Genomic DNA, 20175 nt, shown 5'->3' with positions numbered 1-20175 from the left:
ACGGCCTGCGTGCCGTTTGCTTCTGTTTACCCGGCCAGGGGGCCGGGGCTTTGAATATATATTTTTTTTCTCTCTTTTACCCGGCCAAGGGGCCGGGGTTTTAAATATTTATGCCGGTCTGTATGGCCGGCTGTTAATATAACTTAGGCGACTATGGCCGGCTGTTATTATAACTTAGGCGACCGCTATTTTAGGTCGCCTTTTTGCCAAACTGTTTCGAACTTGCGCTTTTGTTTTGCTAAATATCGAAACTCTGATCCAATTACATACTATGTCGACTGTTTTGTATGGCCGACAGTTGCGAACAGGTACAAGGTTGTCACGCCGCCTATGCCCCTGGACGACTGGTTGTCTGTTTCCAGGTTCAGCGAGCAGTCGGCCATTTTAATAATGATGACTACCGATTCCACGATTTCAAGATTTTCTTAAATAGAAAATAGACAGGGTCTTGTAAATGGTGATTAATGCTCTAGGCAGGCGGTCATTTTAAAGTGGAACCCCTTTAGGAAGGGGGTCCTGTCTTTTGTAAAATTAACCAAGTAGGAAAGTAGTTTCCTGCCTGCCATGTTTTTAGGCTAGAGACTCTAGGCGGTCTAGGCCGACTGGTCCCTGCTATCGCCTCTTTAGTTCTGTACTAAGTTTTTGAGGAGTGACTAAGCAAACATGATTGTTACTTAGTCGCCGAGTGACTGAGTAGTAGAGATTTCAAGCGGTGGGTACCGGTTGTTCCCCTTTATTCGCCAATGTTTGTTGGCTATTAACTCATAAGGTACCGGCTGTTCTTATCCCAAGTAGTTCAGTCGGTTGGTGGACACGGATGGTTACTGCGAACACTTGTCTGACCTGATTAGTCAGTTTAAGTGAGAGGTATCCTTGTCCGGGAAACGGCTACGTGGTTGTCTTGGTTAGACAGTCGTATAGGTGCCGTGTAAGGATTTTATAGAACAATGTTCCACCCAAAAGGGAGCTGCTCTTTGCGACGAATTTCATCCGGATGGATGCCGCCGGACGCCTGCTATAATGTTGGGACAGGTCGAATTAATTTGATGTTTGGATCAGTTGGCCTGACGCCTGGTCTGATCCTTTCGGCTATGAGCCATTAATAGTTCTCGGTGAACTGTGTTATGGGAGAGTAGCCGACTGTTGGTCAGTAGGCGTGCCCCTCTTAGTGCAAAATTGAATGAACCAACAAACTTTTATTAATTAGCTCTCAGCTACTTACATTATTCAAAAATAATATTTCTTAAGATTATCTACATTCCAGGTTCGAGGCAAAGGTTGGCCGTCTGGTGTTTCCAGACGGTAGGTACCGTCCCTGACCTCTTCATAGATTCGGTAGGGTCCTTCCCAGTTGGGAGTTAACTTGCCAGACTCATTAGCCCTACCGACTGCTTCCATTTTTCTGAGTACAAAGTCCCCCACTTTGAGTGGACGCCTGTGTACTTTTTTGTTGTATGATCTGGTCATTCTCAGGCGGTAGATTTCATGGCGCAAGACAGCATTGCCCCTCCTTTCTGGGAGCGAGTCCAATGCCAGGCGCATGGCTTCCCAATTTGCCTCTTCGTCATATAACATTACTCGAAGAGTCGGCTCGTAGTGTTCAATTGGAAGAACAGCTTCCGCACCATAAGTTAGGAGGAAAGGTGTTTCTCCAGTCGCCCCTTTTTCAGTCGTCTTAATGGCCCAGAGAACATGTGGTAGTTCGTCTGCCCATAGGCCGCCTGCTCGTTCAATCTTTTTCTTTAGACCGTCTGAGATGATTTTATTAAAAGCTTCTACCTGGCCGTTTGCTTGTGGACGGCCGACTGATGCAAAGTGGTGTGCAATACCTTGGTCACCCAACCAACTTTTGAGAACAGGCGTCTCAAATTGGGGACCATTATCAAAAACCATAGACATGGGAACCCCGAACCGAGTGATGACATTTTTCCAGATGAATGAGATTACATCCTTCGTCTTGATTCCCTTTACAGCCTCCGCCTCCACCCATTTAGTGAAGTAGTCGACTGCAACTAGTATGTACTTCCTACCGCCTGTAGCAGGCGCATAGGGACCCAGAATATCCATTCCCCACTTAGCAAACGGTAGCGGGCTATGAATGGTAGTGAGATCAGTAGCCGGTCGGTGAATTAGTTTACCAAACCTTTGGCACTTGTCACATTTTTTCACCATCTCCATTGCATCTGCTTCTAAAGTAGGCCAAAAGTAGCCCTGCCGCCTTGTCCGTTGAGCAAGCGACCTGCCGCCTACATGTGAAGCGCAGTATCCAGAGTGGAGATCGTCTAGTATCTCTCGCCCCTTTTCTGGAGTAACACACTTCAAGAAGGGTTGGAGGTACCCTCTTTTGTGAAGTTCTCCCCTTATCATTTCAAAACTGGCTGCCCGTTTTTTCAGTGCAGCCGCCTGGTGATGATCATCCGGCAAGGTACCGTCTGTCAGGTATGCCCTGATTGGATCCATCCAGGTTGAGCTTCTGTCTAGGATTCCAATAGGGTCTTCCTCGATGCTTCTCTTCTCCATTACTTCCCAAAAAACTGTTCGAGGAGTATCACAGGAGGCGGACGATGCTAATTTTGAAAGTGCATCCGCCTGGTTGTTTTCTGATCTCGGCACTTGAGTCAGATGGAAATCTTCAAGGGAGCCGACTGCTTGTCGGACCGCCTGCAAATACTTGATCATGGCCGGATGGGTTGCTTCGTATTCGCCATTGTACTGACTCACTATCAATTGTGAATCGGAACAGGCGTCTATCTTTCTTGCCCCTGCCGCCTTACACATGCGGATTCCGGCTAGTAAGGCTTCATATTCTGCCTCATTGTTTGAGGCCTGAAAACTAAAGCGTAGAGCATACTCATACCTGTCGCCCTCTGGCGACTGACATATGACGCTTGCTCCACAACCATTTGAAGTAGAGCTTCCGTCCACATATACTTTCCAGACTTGGTCTGGAACTTGAGAGTCAGGAGGACGAGTCATCTCAACAATAAAGTCAGCAAAAGCTTGCCCCTTCACTGCTTTTCTAGGCTCAAATGTAACTTCGAGACTCTGTATCTCGATAGCCCATTTGATCATCCGGCCTGACGACTCCATGGTGGTCAGTGGCCGCTTGATCGGTTGATCTGTATACACGACGACTGCATGTGCCAAAAAGTAGGGCTTCAATTTTTTAACAGCCATGAAGAGTGCCAGACCAAATTTTTCCACTAAGGGATACCTCAACTCGGCATTTTTCAGTACATGACTGACAAAGTAGACCGGGAGCTGACAGCCGTCTCTTTCAGCAAGGAGAACAGCGCTTAACGCATGGTCAGAGACGGCCAGGTACATGTAGAGTACTTCTTTGGGCAAAGGGCTGACCAGCCTCGGCAAGGAATGCAAGTGGACTTTCAATCTCTGGAAGGCCGCTTCTGCATCCGGACCCCATTCAAACCTTGCTTTTTTCTTTATGGCCTGAAAGAAGTATAGGCATTTGTCGCCTGATCGGCTTAGAAATCTTCCCAAAGCCGCCAGACATCCAGTTAGTTTCTGAACCTCTCGGACGGTGCGAGGCGACTGCATGTCGATGACCGCCTGCACCTTCTCAGGGTTCGCCTCTATTCCTCTCTGATTGATAAGAAATCCGAGAAATTTCCCAGACTCAACTCCAAAAACACATTTCTTGGGATTGAGCATGACATGGTGCCGCCTGAGTGTGGCGAAAGTTTCTCGGAGGTCCGACAGATGATCTATTTGAAGCTTAGACTTAACAATCATATCATCAATGTATGCCTCGACGTTCCTCCCAATTTGATCAATGAATACAGTATTTATCATTCGCTGGAAGGTGGCCGGGGCATTCTTCAGACCAAACGGCATGACCGTGTAACAGTATAACCCTTGATCAGTGACGAAGGCCGTCTTCTCCTGATCTTTCTTCCATAAGGGAATTTGATGGAAGCCAGAGTAGGCGTCCATAAAGCTCATTAGAGCATGGCCGGCTGTTGAGTCAACCAGATTATCAATTTTAGGCAGAGGGTAACTGTCCTTGGGGCACGCCTTGTTCAAGTCTGTGTAGTCTACACACATTCGCCAGGTACCATTCGGCTTTTTAACAAGCACTACATTTGCAACCCAGTCTGGGAAGTAACATTGCCGGATGAACCCTGCATCAAGCAATTTCTTAACTTCGGCGGCTGCCGCCTGACTTCTTTCTTCGCCATGGTTCCGCTTCTTCTGCCTTACCGGCTTCTTTTTCGGATCCACAGCCAGTTTATGTACCGCCAGGTCAGGACTGATGCCTGGCATCTCATGGACTTCGAATGCAAAGATGTCTTTGTATTCTTTCAAGAGCTGGTGAAAGTCGTCACCCAGGTCTCTCAGAGCACTCGTCCCAACCTTGACTGTTCGGCCAGGACGGGAGTCGTCTAAGATCAGATCCGTATGCTCGCCAGCCGGCTGAGGGCGGAATTCATCCGACCGCTCCTCTGCCAATGATTGCTATTTTTTCTCTTTCCTTGCGGCTCCCATCTGGGCCGCCTTTCTCTTCTTGCCGCCTGTTTCTTGAACAGGCGCTCTTTCCTTGACATTGTCAAGGTCTGTTTTTCCACCACTTGACCCAGCGGCCATAACAGTGGGTTTGATATCCGAGAGATAGCACTCTCGGGCCATCTTCTGATCTCCCCTTAGGGATCCTACTGTTCCATCATCCCTCTCAAACTTGAGCAACATAAGAGATGGGATGATAACAGCCTTGGAATTATTCAAAGTTGGTCGTCCCAGAATCATGTTGTAGGCCGAGAGTTCTTCTACTACTAAGAACCGGACTACCATGTGTCGTCCTTCTCCTTTCTCACCCAGGCGGATGGGTAAATCCACTCGTCCCACAGGGTGGACGACTCCTCCTCCAAACCCTACTAGAGGGTGGGATACCGGATGCATGCAATCAGTCTGATATTTGAGTTTTGACAGACATTTGCTACTGATCAGATCTGAGGAGCTGCCGGTATCTATGAGGATTCGGCCAACTCTCTGGTTGGCCACTTTACATTCAATAACGATGGGGTCGTCATGCGGCCCCCTTACCCCTCCTAGATCTTCTTCAGTGATGACAATCTCAGGAAATGAATATTTGGAGGGCCGCTCTTGGTGAACAGAATTGACGTCTAGCCGCCTGATATTGTCTTTGTTGCCCCTAATAGTGGGGCCGCCTCCTGAGAAGCCGCCTGCAATGGTGTAGACGACTGCATCATCTGTATCAGAGCTGTCGGCCTGTTGATTCTTTTTGGCCGACTGCTTTTTCGAGGAAGTGTTCCCCTTAGATTTCTTGACATACAAGTCAAGATCGCCTTGCTCAGCCAGGCGGTCCAGATACCGCATGAGACTGATACACTCGTTGGTCTGATGACCAACATCTTCATGATAATCACAGAATTTTTCTTGGTTCCGATTGCTCGCAGAACCCTTCATGGGGGCCGGCTTCTCAATTGAGATCCGCCCCTTAATCTCTTTTAGGATAGCTTGGCTATCCTTGATAAACGCATACTTTGGGGAGTATGGTTTGAATTCTTTCTTCTTCTTCTGGGCCGGCTGTTTAGAGGAATCAGCCGCCCATACCTCTTTTCTCTTTTTCTCATCTTTATTGGACGACTGTTTCTGTCGTCCTTCTTTTTTGTCGAACCTTTTCCCGTCCGACTGTTTTCCCGTATTGCATAGATCAGTCGCCTGTATATAGGCTTCTGCTTCAATCAAGGCTTCTTGAAGAGTCGCCACCCTCTTTCGAACCAAATCAAATTTGAAGGTCGACCCGTCTTTGAGGCCTCTGAAAAAATCAGTATAGGCTACCTCATCTGGTAACCCTTGAATTTGTATTCTCATTAGGTTAAACCGCCTGATGTAAGAACGAAGCCCCTCCTTCTCGCCCTGCTGAATCGTCCCCAAATCTAGGGTCGTCTTCTTCGCAGGTATGTTCATAGCAAAGTTGGAGGTAAATAAGTAAGCAAGCGTCCTGAAGCTATTTACGCAACCAGTCGGCAGGTTGCCGAACCATTGTTGGGCGATTCCTTTGAGAGTCGCTGGAAAACATTTGCACCAAGTGGGATCATCCAACCCTTGAAGATACATCAGGTTGGTGAATGCCATCAAATGGTCTTCTGGGTTAGTAGTGCCATCATAGGCGCCTACTAGCACATTTTTCACTTTGGCCGGCTGAGCGGCTTCTGTAATTTCCTTGGAGAAAGCCGACGGCTGTTCTCCAAGTCTAAGCAACCGTAGCTGCCAGTCCATAGGTTGGACATTCTTTGCCGCATGTCCTCCAAACAGAGGTTGCTGCAAGAAATATTGTTGTTGCGGAACAAACGGTAAGTTTGGTACCGCCTGGTCACTGTGAAAGCCGGACTGTCGGGAGGTACCGCCTGACTGGCTCTCATGATGCGACTGAGTATACCTCATCGAGGTATTGCGTAGACTTTCTTGGAAGTCTGAAGTAGAGGCCGACTCTGACAATCGGTCACTCTTTTTCTGCTCTAGCAATAGCCGAGCATCTGTGTATGTTTTCCTCGAACCGTCCGCCTGAATGTGACGAACGGGCTTTCTCTTTCCTGGGGTAGGAAAGCGGTATTTCGTGAAATCAAGGGCAGGCGGCTCCCACTTCCTAGAATTAGGATGAGGAGTAGCCTCTCGCCCCTGAACAGGTTTCTTCCTCCCAGAAGAGGAAGGTTTCTTAGCCGACTGCTCCTTGGTTTGAGCAGGCGGCTTCCTGTTGAGCAACTCTTGAATCTCTCCCTTGAAGCCCCTCATGAAAGTCATGAGTTCGTTTCTAGTAATGGGAGCAGACCCATCAGCCGGTTGCTGCTGGACAGGCGGGTCGCCGACTGGATTACTGAGTCCAGTTTGAACATCTTCCCGTTCTCTCCTTTCGGTATGACGGGTGCGCCGGGCTCTTAGGGTCCCGTCTGAAGCTGTATGGGCTTCAACTTCCAATTCTTCTTCAGTATCATGGTCCGACTGAACTTGAGGGTCGCCCAGGGGACGCCTCTTTTCAGGAGTCGGTACAGACGTGGATGTCATCTCAGAAGTACTCTCCCCACAGACGGCGCCAAAATGTTTCGGGGTTTTTTGTGTCCTACGGGAGAGTTACAATTCCGAGACTGAAACCGGACGCCTGTACCTGCAAAACAAACGGATGCTCCGGATGATTGGAGATCCGCCTCCGACGGTCAAGTTAGTACTTGATTAAAGAGTAATTAATGCGGAAATAAATGTGTTTTGGTCTCTCTAGGTGAGAGTGTTTAATGTGCGTAATCCCCCTTAATGAGGATTAATGGGCATATTTATATGCCTTGGGATGTGTGCCAGTACTAGGTTTAGGTTAAACCTAAGGCTGACTGGGCCTCCCACAAGGATTGGGCCTTGTTGGCCGGTTTTCCCATTTGGCATGGGTGGACACGTGTTGCGTTGCAATTGGTCCAAGGAGAGCGAATCTCTTGACGACACGTGGCAGGCTCCAATTGGCCTACGTGAAGGACACGTGGCGAAACCTGGCTGGCCCACGTGTCGGATGCTGATTGGTGGATAAAAATCCCCTAATCAGGAGTGACATCGCATTCCTAGTCCTGTATGTCGATGACATATTGCTCATTGGAAATAGCACAAAATTATTAGAGTCCGTGAAGGGCTGGCTGGGAAAGTGCTTTTCAATGAAGGACTTAGGAGAGGCATAGTACATATTGGGCATCAAGATCTATAGGGATAGATCTAAGAGGATGATTGGATTGAGCCAAAGTACTTACATTGATAAAGTACTGGCACGATTCAGCATGGAGAATGCCAAGAGAGGGCACCTACCCATGTCCCATGGCGTAACTCTCAGCAAGAAACAGTGTCCACAGACACCTATTGAGCGGGAGAGAATGAATCAGTTTCCATATGCTTCGCTAATTGGATCGATCATGTATGCCATGATATGTACTAGGCCTGATGTATCGTACGCCTTAAGTGCTACGAGCCGATACCAATCAGACCCAGGAGAGGCGCATTGGACTACAGCCAAGAATATCCTAAAGTACCCTGAAAAGGAATAAGGATAAATTCCTGGTCTATGGTGGCCACAAAGATTTGGTTGTTGAAGGTTACACCGACGCTAGCTTCCAGACTGACAGAGATGACTTCAAGTCATAGTCAGGGTACATATTTTGCCTAAATGGAGGAGCGTTTAGTTGGAAGGGTGCCAAGCAAAGCACCACTACAGATTCTACAACTGAAGCCGAAATCTTTGCAGCTTCGGAAGCAGCTAAGGAGGCAGTTTGGATTCATAAGTTCTTCAATGAACTTGGTGTTGTACCCTCCATCAAGGGTCCAATAGATCTCTATTGTGATAACAATGGAGCTATTGCTCAGGTCAGAGAGCCAAGAGAGCACCAGAAGGTCAAACATGTCCAAAGGCGATTTCACATGATAAGGGAATGGAAATCCAAAGGTGAAATCAGAAAGTGTGGCCGATCCTTTGACTAAACCTCTGCCTCAAGTGAAGCACAACAAGCACGTCGAGGCAATGGGAATCAAGCACGTTGGAGACTGGCTTTGAATTCCCCATACATGTGTTTTAATTAAACTAGATGTCTTAATGTAAAACACTATGTAGAAACCATTCATTTATGGAGTAATTAATTTTTCATGCAAAATTACTATTCACTCCATTGCTATTAAGTTGTGGTTTAGAATTAAATAATGAATCCATTGACTTCTGAGAATATTCAAAACAGGGTATCAAGACCATGTCTTGGATAAAGAAACACCTGTTAAGTGAATATTGAATATTAAAATCGAAAATTATCCCTAATCGAGGTCATTTAACTGATGAACGATTAATGACCACTGGAGATTAGTGTGTAGTATGATTTACAGCACCGTTTCTTGTGCTGGAAGGACATAGTAGTCATAAATCATTTGCACAGGTGCTAGTTTGGAACTGCACCGGATTGACCTATGAGAGTACTTTAAGAGATTTAAAAACGTCATAAGTACATTTCTCATTATAGCTATCGGAACCTGTTTCCTCAACCATGAGTATTGTGAAGTTCTCTTGTTTGAGTACTAGTCTCTTTGATGTTATCAAACGTCCGCCGTAACTAGGGATTATAACGGGAACACTCGGGAGATTAGGTCCTCTTAGTAAGAAAGACTTACAGTACAAGACTGGGAATGTCCCCCTATTAACAATAGGGAATATGTCTTTGTTGTTTACAAGGCCGCTCGAAGAGCGAGACTGTGAAAATGCATGGCCGTGCTCAGATGGACTTTAGAAATCATCTGCTTATTGACAGTCGAACTCGGAGATCGAGAAACACTTCTGGACGTAATAAGGATGACGAAGATTCTTACCTTATAGTTCATGAAGAGACATTAAGCGACATAGGAAATAGGCTATACACTGAATGCACACTTGTCCGGAAGGACAAGTGGGAGATTGAAAGGAATGGTGTCCTTCAAACAAGTGTATTATTCTGATAGAGGGTTCAGAATTATCAGGAAGCTAATTCTTCAGTAAGATCAAGTGATCGGAATGCCTGGGTGGAGGCCGCTTCCGATCTGTAATATTAGTGAACAATTAATATTACAGCTTTGTCTTAACTGAACCCTTCGGGTCGAACCCAAACAAACTACCGATCCGAACCGACGAATCAATCCGAAGGATTTAATAAGTCACCAGAGTATTACGAACACAGACGTCAAATATCGAGCCTAGGGCGTCGAGACCGAGCATCGCAAAATCAACAAGCAACAAGTTCGAGCAAAGCCGTAGCATCACATTGGCCTAGCCATGTGGTTGCTAGGCTAGCTCGAGCTAGCACCGCACCATCGCTAACTCTAGGTGCTTGCGTGTGTGCGTGCCTTCGCATGGCAGCACCATCGCTAGCACTAGGTGCTTGCGTGTGTGCGTGCATTCGCATGGTAGCACCATCGCTAGCACTAGGTGCTTGCGTGTGTGCGTGCATTCGCATGGCAGCACCATCGCTAGCACTAGGCGCTTGCGTGTGTGCGTGCCTTCGCATGTTAGCACCATCGCTAGCACTACGTACTTGCGTGTGTGTGCCTTCGCATAGCACAGCACCAAGCAGCAGCAGCACGCTGTGCTTGCTGTGCGTGTGTGCGTCTGACAGGAGCCTCGCCCACCAGCAGCAGCGAGCTAGGGGCCTCGCCTAGCACAGCAGCATGCGTGGCTCGCTAGCAGCACGCATGCGCTGGCTGGCTGTGCGTGCTAGCTGTGCTGGGCTGGCTGTGCTAGCTGGACAGCAAGGCTGGCAGCCAGCTCACCCCTTGCTTGATGCCGGTTTAAGGAGAGTGGGGACCAAGGCTTAGAGCCATGCCTTGGGGAGCAAGGCAATGGTCCCCCCCCCATGGTTATGGTCCTCACCTAACCTCTCCTCTCCTCATGCCACTTGTTGATTGTTGATTGCATTGTTTTATAATTTATTTTGATTTAAATAAATTAGTAGAAAATGCAATTATCCCACATTGATCATGAATGGGAGTGCAAGTTGCATTTCCCTATAAATACCCCATGATTGGGCATTTGGAAATCAACTTGAGTGGAACTCAAAAAGGCATCTCTTATTATTGAGAAAACCTTTAAGTTCGTAAAATCTAGTTTTATACTTGGTCAAGTCTCGACTAACTCTCGAGGCGAAGATCGTTCGGGTCGGGTCGTGGGTACGAGCCGTTGGAGGCCGTCACGCTTGTGAGGCTTTAAGCTTCGAAGTAAGAGCTCGGTTTACGAGCGAAGCACGCTTCAAGGGTATTACTTCTTTATCCCTTTTCTTAATTATTGTTTAATTATGTTTATGCATGCTTTATTGCTTTAATTATTGGGGCGGGTCTTGGGCGGGTTTATCTTCCGCGTAGCGTTGGACGCTGCGAAACCCAACAACAACCACCACCGACATCAACAAATTTGAAGTAGATTTCAAGGTTTGTTGATCATATGGTGGGGGAAGTTTACATGGGCCTTTTTCTGACGGCCCATTTACCATGGTCTGTTTTTTATACGTTGTCTCCAAGCCCATTGGGCTGCATGCAAATTTTTGGGAGCATAACTCAATGGCCCCTTCGGGTACAGTGGGCCTATACCTTAGTAGCTTTGCATATCCATCCAACAAATGAAACATGTAATCATACACATTTTCCATCTTTATTTGATCGAATATGAATTTGCTTCCTTCTTTTCCAATCTCTTGAGCCTGTTTATACATCAATTAATTCAACTTCAGATATAATTAAAATGGTAGTAATAGTGACTTTTAGATAAAAATTGTAATTTTTGGTCCGAATAAATATAATGAACGAAGTAAGACTGTATGAGAATAAGATTACTAACTCCGTAAAAAAAAAAAAAAAAAAAAAAAAAAAAAAAAAAAAAAATACTAATAAAGTAATTCACTCCACCATAAATAATCTTTCTATTAGGTTTGGACACTTATAATAAAGAATTTAGCAGGGTGTATACCGTGTATTGAGAATGTGAGATAATAATAATGGAGGGTGCTCAAATCACTGGGGTTGAGTGTAACCATTTAAAATTTTTAAGTAACAAGAAGAATTTTGGTTGAAATTCTAAGAATATAAATAGGCCAATTATTTATGGACGGTGTAGACTTTATATTATGAATTTATGATACATTGTAATTTGGGAGATTATATTAAAAGGAGTATTTTAAAAGATGAATTGGCATTTTGTTACTTACCTTGTGAGTGTTGTTGTTGCCCCAATTAACAGCAAATTTGATGGAATGACATAGATTATTAGGGTTTACAGGCCAATAATGCTTCATAGGAATTAAGCTTCTTGTAAAAAATTCATAGTATACAGGGTTTACGAGAAGGGTCATGGAATCACAAGCTAAGATGTATTTCTCACTCACTGACCATGCATTTCCTTCCATATACATCTTGTATCTGCATATAAATCACACAAAATAATTTCCATAATTTAAAAAAATAAAAGTCTTAGCAAAAATTAAAATGAAAGACCTACTTATTACCTATGAGTACATTGCTTTGACAAATCAGAGTTCTTAAATCCCTCTGCAACTTCCTTGCCCCAATTCTGCCAATGTACACTGCTTTAATTAGCTGTAGCATGACTATATTATTTGTATGCACGTGTTGCGTATTTCAAATTTCTAAAAACACGTACAATAACTATTTTGAAATAGTTTATACCAAAAGAAAAAAAAAAAAAAAAAAAGGCCTTATAGGCAATTAAAGTAATAAATAATCTAATCTCCTTCATGATTGGCTTACAATATAGTGATTATGAGTAATTTATGCTTCCCATTAGCCAGCCAATAGTTAATTAAAAAATATCGATTGTATGCAATTCACTTGAATTTTGTATCTTGATCTAAACATTTTCCATAAGCAAAAATGTTTAGCATTGCTTTAAGGGTATGCAATGCAACAAATTAAATCTTAGATTGTAATTACCTGGTTAACAATTTCAGCGTTCCAATCCTTTACAGAATTGCATTTCCCTAGCTTCTGTCTTGGACCAGTATGCAAGTTACCTTTCCAAAAAGCATAGGGCTCCCTAGAAGTCCAGTTTTTCATCGCGTTACCTTCTCTGAAATCTTTCTCCAAAGGAATCCATGGCTTTATATTAATATCCGGCCTGAAACAATGCAAAATAAAGACATAATTTACATATATATGATCACACAATAAAAGAGCCGTCCATGATATATATTGCTAGACATATATCATATGATTTTGTACATAATTGTTCTTATCATGTGCATGCCAATGTTGTTATAGCATGTAACGTGCAACATATGTAACATCTCTCGAAACTAAATATATTCAAAAAGATTATTGATGAACAATTACCATCCCCAAAAAGACCAATCGGGAAAGACGATATCAAACGTGGAATCATCCCCACAATAATGAAATTGTGGAGGTGCAAAGGCGGCTTTTCTTCCTTTATATTTGTCTTTCTTGATGGATGCTTGATCATGGCATTGAAACACCAAATCTAGGTCAGGTAATCTACCAGGGTACAACTTAAGGAGTTGCAATATAGCCCAAAATGTATACCGTATCCCTTGTTTGGAACGCCTTTGCATATCTCTTTACATAGGCTGTTCCATTCACAATAACAAGTCGAAAATGATTAACATCTTTTAGACTCTCCACCATTTCTCTTGTAATCCCTTTCTTCTTCCATGTCTTTAAGTCTTCGTGTATCCATCGAAAGTACTCGGGGCATGTTTCGTTCGATGTAAAGGTGTGATTGAATGTAGGAGGGTAGTTTGCTGGGCATGTTATAGTCATGTTGCTTGAGGTGCAGTTGAGAAGATACTCATCTCTCTTTGGGTACTCATGTTTGTTACGGTTTGAGAACATTGAGAAGGTGAATGACCCTGAGCTGCTTGCTAGAGTTGACTGAGAAAAATGCATCAAAAAAAATATGGCTTAGTATTCTTGGTTGATTAACATAATTACACAATAAAATAAAATAAAAAATTTTGTTTAGCGTTATGCATAAGGTAAGTTATATTTGGAATATTAATTTAGAGACTTGTTATAAACACAATTCTTAAAAAACTGACAAGTATCCGTACATTGATTGATATTCTATCAACAATAGAAATGCATCGAGATTTTATATGACATATGACAACCATACATGTTTCATCATTCAAGTCTAGCTAGCAAATATAAATTTCATTATTAGACGTATAGAAATGATATTGAAGGTTCCATAATCTATAATCCTAACGACTTCATAGTCTACCCCTATTTTCTATCCTAAGTCGTACGAACTTTTTTTTTTTTTTTTTGGGACACAAGGATTACGTAGAACTGGTTATTGTATAAGGTAACCTGATGGGGTAAAAAGGTTTTTATTAAAAATGGACAAATTCATTATTGGACAAGGTTAATACAATAAGCTAAGGCCAAAATGTTAGCTTAATTAGATACAAAAAAGAAAGTAGATTCAAGCACAAAAAAGTGACAAAATTTCCTGTTTATTGACCTATCTGTTATTGACCCACTGGCCTCTATATATTAATCTACGAGGTTACGGTCCATATTTAACCCAATTAAAAGTGACCATATTTTGACATGACCCACACCCACAATTACCAAGCCCAGTCCTAAGGCAGGCAATCCACCACGTACTAGTAAGTTGTAGGTTACTTTACAATATAATTTTCAAAGGTTTTGATTGGAAATTTCCTTACAAATCAACCAATTGAATTCATCGAAGGAGTCACTTATATACGAGAAAATAATTAAAACCATTACTATCTGATTTGAAAGAGCTAATTTAGGAGTTTATATCAAACATTACTTGATCGATTTGTCTATTGCTCAAAAGTTGACTTTGTAGCACTTGCTATCCAATATCTATAATCGCATATTTTGATTATTAAGTAATATTCTCTTTACTTAATATTTATCGAACTTTAATCATTTAAATGTACTTAAAATTATTTTTATTTTATAGTGATTAAAACTATTTTTACCAATTCTCTTTTATATTTGATCCTTAAAATTACAAATTTTATCAAAATATGGACTTACATCACCAAGCTATAAAATATTTCTCTAAATTTGAATTCACTAAAACCAACTTTGCATATGAAATCATGAACACCGCAACATTTCAATATCACCGACTATGTTAGAGATTGCTAGTAATATGTCAAGGAAACTATGTATCTATGTCATTAATGGGTGACAATTGTCTCATTGTGAATTGTGGCGGGTGCCAAAAACTGACTTGACTGACTTGGGGAAAAAAAAAAAAAAAAAAAATCCAATCTAGATTTCTGACTTAGCTTGTATGGACCTTATGAATTAGTATGGTTAGACTTTGAAATAAATCGATTTAATCCGATCTCACCGAATCCGTCTCAATTACCCAAATTGACACCTTTATTAGCTTGTAACTCTTGTGAGTAACTTATTGTCCTGTTACAACTGCTGCGTGTCTAATTTAGTACGGAGTAAGTTACAGCCTTTACAGGACAATAAGAATTAGCCCATATGCTTTAACTTTTAAAAAAGCTCAAAAACTGCCTATTTGTCAATACCAATTAAACAAGTTAAACCTATATTATTACTCCATTAAAGCCCACCGTACCACGAAAAACCAAATTTTCAAAGTTGTCTACACCCCACCCAAAAAAGAGAGGAAAAAAAAGAAAGAAAAAAAAAAAAAAAAAAAAAAAAAAAAAAAAGCAAGTTATGTATCAAAGTACAAGAATCATGATCATATGAAATTACTCAAGAAAATAAAAAACATACAAGTTATAAACAAGGTAAGAATAATCACTAATACAACAATTATGAACATAATCAAGTCACACCATGCATCATATAATTCATAAATCATCATTTATCATGGTAATAACTTTTAAATTAAACATTAAATTCAATAATCATAAACATATATACTACCAAAATTAAATGAATTGATTAAAAACTCAAAGGAAAAAAGAACAGAGGAAAGAAGAAAATGAGTAAAAAAACATGGACTTACAATATCAGACCATCGAGTCAAAACAAGGGTACATATGAAAAGGAAGAAGAGAAGCAAAGAAGCTGTTGTTGCGGAAAATCTATTTGATTTCGACGACGACGATGAAGAAAAAGAACAAACTTGCAATTTGAATGAATCCCATGATTTTTTCATACTATTTGAGTTATTGTTTGAAGAGGAAGAAGTAGAATCTTCCATCTTCTCTATTTTTATTTTTTCTTTGTTTGAACAGTTGGTAATTCATGCACTAAGAAATGTGTAAACTTATATATATACACCAAATTATACTATATGATGTAATATGGACTATATGGTTGATTAATGACATAGATAATTTGATAATAAAAACAATAATAATAATAATAATAATAATAATAATAATAATAATAATAATAATAATAATATTATTGTTAAATTAGTGAGGTTGAATTTTCTTGGGAGTGAAAGAAAAAAGAAAGGTTTAGTCGTCATAACTGATAAGGTACGGGGAATGGGGATACTATTAGTTAATAGTTAGTCTTACGTTTGACATTAACGTGTGGAATATTCAAGATTTTTCTTATTTATTTATTTTATTCTTTGTTTTAATGGCAAGAAAAAGCTCCAATTTATTATCTTTATTAATATTACCTAATTATCATACTTTATCATATAATTATTCATGTTCATAAATGATTTTAATTTATTGGGTTGAATATGATATCACGTGTAGTTATTAATATTATTATTATTATTAAATGTTACTCTAATTTATTTTGAATAATAACAAGATTACCTAACGTGTAGTATATTGAGCTTTTGGGTCTAGGGTCTTAAACTCTTGATAACCCAAGTGAATTTCAATGAGGTAAAAGCTTTTTAGAAGTGACTATTTCAAAATTTGTATTCTTGTATTAATGGAAATTAAACGACCAAGCAAAGCTCGAATTCACTAATATATTTCTTAATATGAATGGTTTTACGGTGTATTTAGAGTCAGAATATAATGAAAAGTAGGTTAAATTTAGTTTAAATCTTATATGTCATTTAAAGACTTTTATCAACTAATTAGCTAACATCTATATTAAATTTCTCTCTTAAAATGTAAAAATTATACATTAGGACTTTCTCGAGAGGTGTCACGTCTTAGGGAGTTGGGGGTAAACCTTTGCACCGAGACCTCCAAAAAGTAACGGCTTTATTACGTCTTGCTTCCTGACCTCAGACATTTGTTTTCTAGCACATACTCCGTATTATACACTGTGTAGACCAAACTAAATAAACTTTGGAGATCACATAAATTAAACTTTACAATGTACATTGATTTGGCTGAAGATACCCTTGAAAATATGGATCCTTAACCTTATAGTGTATCTTGTACTTTAAAAAGAAATCGTTTACATGTTTTAAAGCCAATCAATTATAAAGTACCCCAGATTTAGCCTCGAGCTAAATGATGTGATAAGCCAAAGATATGATTAATTAAGATTAGATTATTTTTAGAACATTAACAAGATTTGACTTGAACCAACTAAGGAATTTGGTCGTTTATGCATAAGCAGGTCATTAGGAGACTAAATAAAATTAATTAATTATTTATTATTAAGCAAACGAGCTGGTTGCTGATTTGCTTTTAGCTTAACTTCAATTCTTTTATTCTCTCAAGTCTGAATGTTGCACAAACAGACCAAACTAGTTCTATTAGGAATTTGGTAATTCCTTATTATTTAACGTGAAGATAAGATTTGTTAGGGATAAGCACTCCGCCCAATGATACATCCTACTGGAGCAAGAGAATATTGTATAGACTAACTTATAAAATTTTGATCTAATGATTAAGACTGATGGTACCTATACAATAAATCACGAGTTCAGATTAAATCTCATATCATGATCAAACTATGTCATTTAATTTGCGTCGATTTCGACACAATGTTAACTAATAAGAAATGGATGAAATATTATGGCACAAATATTCCAACCAAAACAACAAAAAGTAGTTTACATGACTCAGTAAGTCGCTCGATGGAATGCGAAGGGTAATGATGAACTAGTTTGTTTGAACTCGTTCCCCAAAGTATAACTACTTTGACGGATTTTGATTTGCAATTATAATTCCCGTTCTTCTTGTTTCAAAAAAAAAAAGAAAATACGAGACACAATCTATTTAAAAGTACACAAGGAGTACAAACAAGTTGTCACTAACAAAAAAAAAAACTTGTTACTCCGTATATATTCATTGTCTGAAGATCTGAAGCTCTTTGATCCCCTTTCAATTGAAATGTAACCATATTCCATTTTTTGTTTCTTTCTTTTTTTTTTTTTCTTTTTCCATTTTATAACAACATTTTAAGCTTAATTAGGTTAATCTGCCATGCAAAGTTGGAGCCTGAATATGTCGTCAACTTAACAAATCCTTCTAGGAGGCGTACATGTACGTGTTTCCTTTTGTTGCTAGACTTTGGCCAAGGTTGTAACGTTTGTTGGTGCATATTAATTCCTACCACCACCACCTCCTCCTCCAGCGCGTCCATTTTCTCAATATCTGTTTCGCCTTAACCTCATAAATCTTCGCTAGAACTCCCCTGTGCCACCCACCCATCCACGCGCCTTCTTACACTATTTTGTTTTTCCAAGAAAGCCTTAATAACTTGAGGTGCTTGAGGAGGTTCTAATATACATGGGTTTGTATTAGAAGGACCCTTAACCATATTGTCTAGTCTAAACTGCTTCTGTAGCCCTTCTTGAAGGCAAGCCATTTCCTCCGAGCACGTTTCATTAACTCCCGGTGGCACAGTTGGTTTATACCTTAAAAGTTTCGCGTACTCATTCAGCAAATGAAACATATAGTCGTAGACATTTTTCATGGTTAATTGTTCTTGAACGAATTTGCTGCCCGCTTTTCCAATCTTTTGTGCCTGTTGATTACATAAACAAAGACGAATATAGTGAATTATCGGTGTATGATCACAAGACCATTTTACTAAAATTTAGAAATCTGTAACATTTTACCTTTTCTGTATGCTTGTTACCCCAATCAACAGCAAACTTCAGGGACTTGCATAAGTTCTCAGGATTAGGATTAATAGGCCAAAAATGCTTCATGGGTATTAAGCTTCTTGTAAAAAATTCGTACCACTTAGGTGTTACAAGGAGTGCTAGAGAATTACATGCTAGAATATATTTCTCACTGACAGACCACGCGATTCCTTCAATATAGATCTTGTACCTTTTCAAGAAAAAATAAATTACAATAAGAACTTGCATAGTGCACAGTTCTGTTTAGGAGATTAACCAATCAGACTTTTACTCCGTATATAATCACTACAAGAAACAAAGAAAATAGCGGCCTAGTATGATTACCAACCTATGAACACATTGGTCAGCTAAATTTGATGACTTGAACCCAAGCTTAGTTTCTTGCTCCCAATCCTGCAAGTGCCAAATAATTAGTCCATATGATCACATAAGCTTAAGTAAATTATTGTAAAAACGTCGTGTGTAGGCTATTAGGCTACGACGATTTACTTAGGATTGGTGTTACCTGAGTAGCAATCTGAGTTTTCCACTGGTCAGTAGAATTGCACTGAAGAAGCTTAATTCTGTCACCCATATCAGCATTCCCTTTCCAAAAGGCAAAAGGTAACCTATCCATCCATGGAACTCTATTGTTTCCTTCTGCTAAATCCTTCTTCAATCCTTCCCAACCCTTTATATTAATTTCTGGCCTGTTAAGGAACAAACATATGCGATTATATACTTCTTATGATAAGTCTAGCTTAGAGTAATCAAGTATGGCCTAGTCTGATTAGAGCAGCCTAACTGCGGCCTGGTTCATGATCAGCTCTAATATGCTTACGAAAATAGAACGTGTTTATATTTCTTAAAATAAGGTTCTTAGCTTCTTACCAGCCCCAAAAAGACCAGTCAGGAAACACTATATCAAGAGTATCATCATCTCCACAATAGTGAAACAAAGGAGGAGCATTTGATTCATGTCCGGTGTAGTTACTCTTGCGAACCACAGGAACATCCCCTGCCTCGAACATGATATCCAAGTCCGGTAGCTTCCCTGGATAAAGTCTTAGAAGCTGCAGTATTCCCCAAATGGTAAAAACATCCCTTGTTTGATAAGCATCTCTGTATTTTTCCCAATATACCTTACCATTAACCACAACTAGTCTAAAAAACGCGAATTCTTTAGCTGCTTCAACCATGTCCCTAGTGATGCCGGTGTCTCTCCAAGGCCGGAGGTCTTCGTGGATCCATTTGAAGTACTCGGGGCATGTTCGGGTTGATGGGTTAGTAGGGTTGAATGTGGTTGGGTAGTAATTGGAAGGGCATGTTTGGGTGGCATTGATCATTTCAGGGGTGCATTGTAAAGGGAATTCTGTTTTTTTAAAAGGGTGAGATTGTGTTACAGTTATTTGTTTGGAGCCTGGGAGTGCTTTTCTGATTAATCTTGTTGCTGAAATTGATGGCTGCGCAATTAGAAATGAAGAATTAGTTTCGTTTTAAAACAATCTTAGTATTGTTTCATAATTATAGCATAATCGAACACCCAATGTTCCTATAGTCCTTTTAGGACGGGAATCTCTTTAAAGGTATTGGGGTAATGTTAATGTTGAGATAGAAATGTGAGAACGTCAACAAATATATAACAAGCACATACG

At 40.6% G+C, this 20175-nt stretch overlaps 1 protein-coding gene and 1 pseudogene across 1 annotated transcript; both read right to left on the bottom strand.

Annotated features, from left to right (window-relative positions):
• The window catches only part of LOC110685394, a 33814-nt pseudogene extending 18012 nt beyond the window's left edge, over positions 1–15802 (bottom strand).
• Positions 15803–18063: 2261 nt separating this feature from the next.
• On the bottom strand, positions 18064–20175 carry LOC110685393 (O-glucosyltransferase rumi-like). The gene is made up of 5 exons (XM_021861924.1): positions 19412–20175; positions 19047–19230; positions 18870–18934; positions 18515–18731; positions 18064–18420 (listed from the first exon to the last, which is right to left on the bottom strand). The coding sequence occupies exons 1-5, from the start codon at positions 19864–19866 to the stop codon at positions 18064–18066; spliced, it is 1278 nt and encodes a 425-aa protein (XP_021717616.1). The 5' UTR covers positions 19867–20175.

The sequence above is a fragment of the Chenopodium quinoa genome, unplaced genomic scaffold (assembly GCF_001683475.1).
Source record: "Chenopodium quinoa cultivar QQ74 unplaced genomic scaffold, ASM168347v1, whole genome shotgun sequence".
NCBI classification, from domain to species: Eukaryota; Viridiplantae; Streptophyta; class Magnoliopsida; order Caryophyllales; family Amaranthaceae; genus Chenopodium; species Chenopodium quinoa.
The sequence above is the reverse complement of the archived record's forward strand: the minus strand, read 5'-3'. Positions and strand labels throughout refer to the sequence as shown.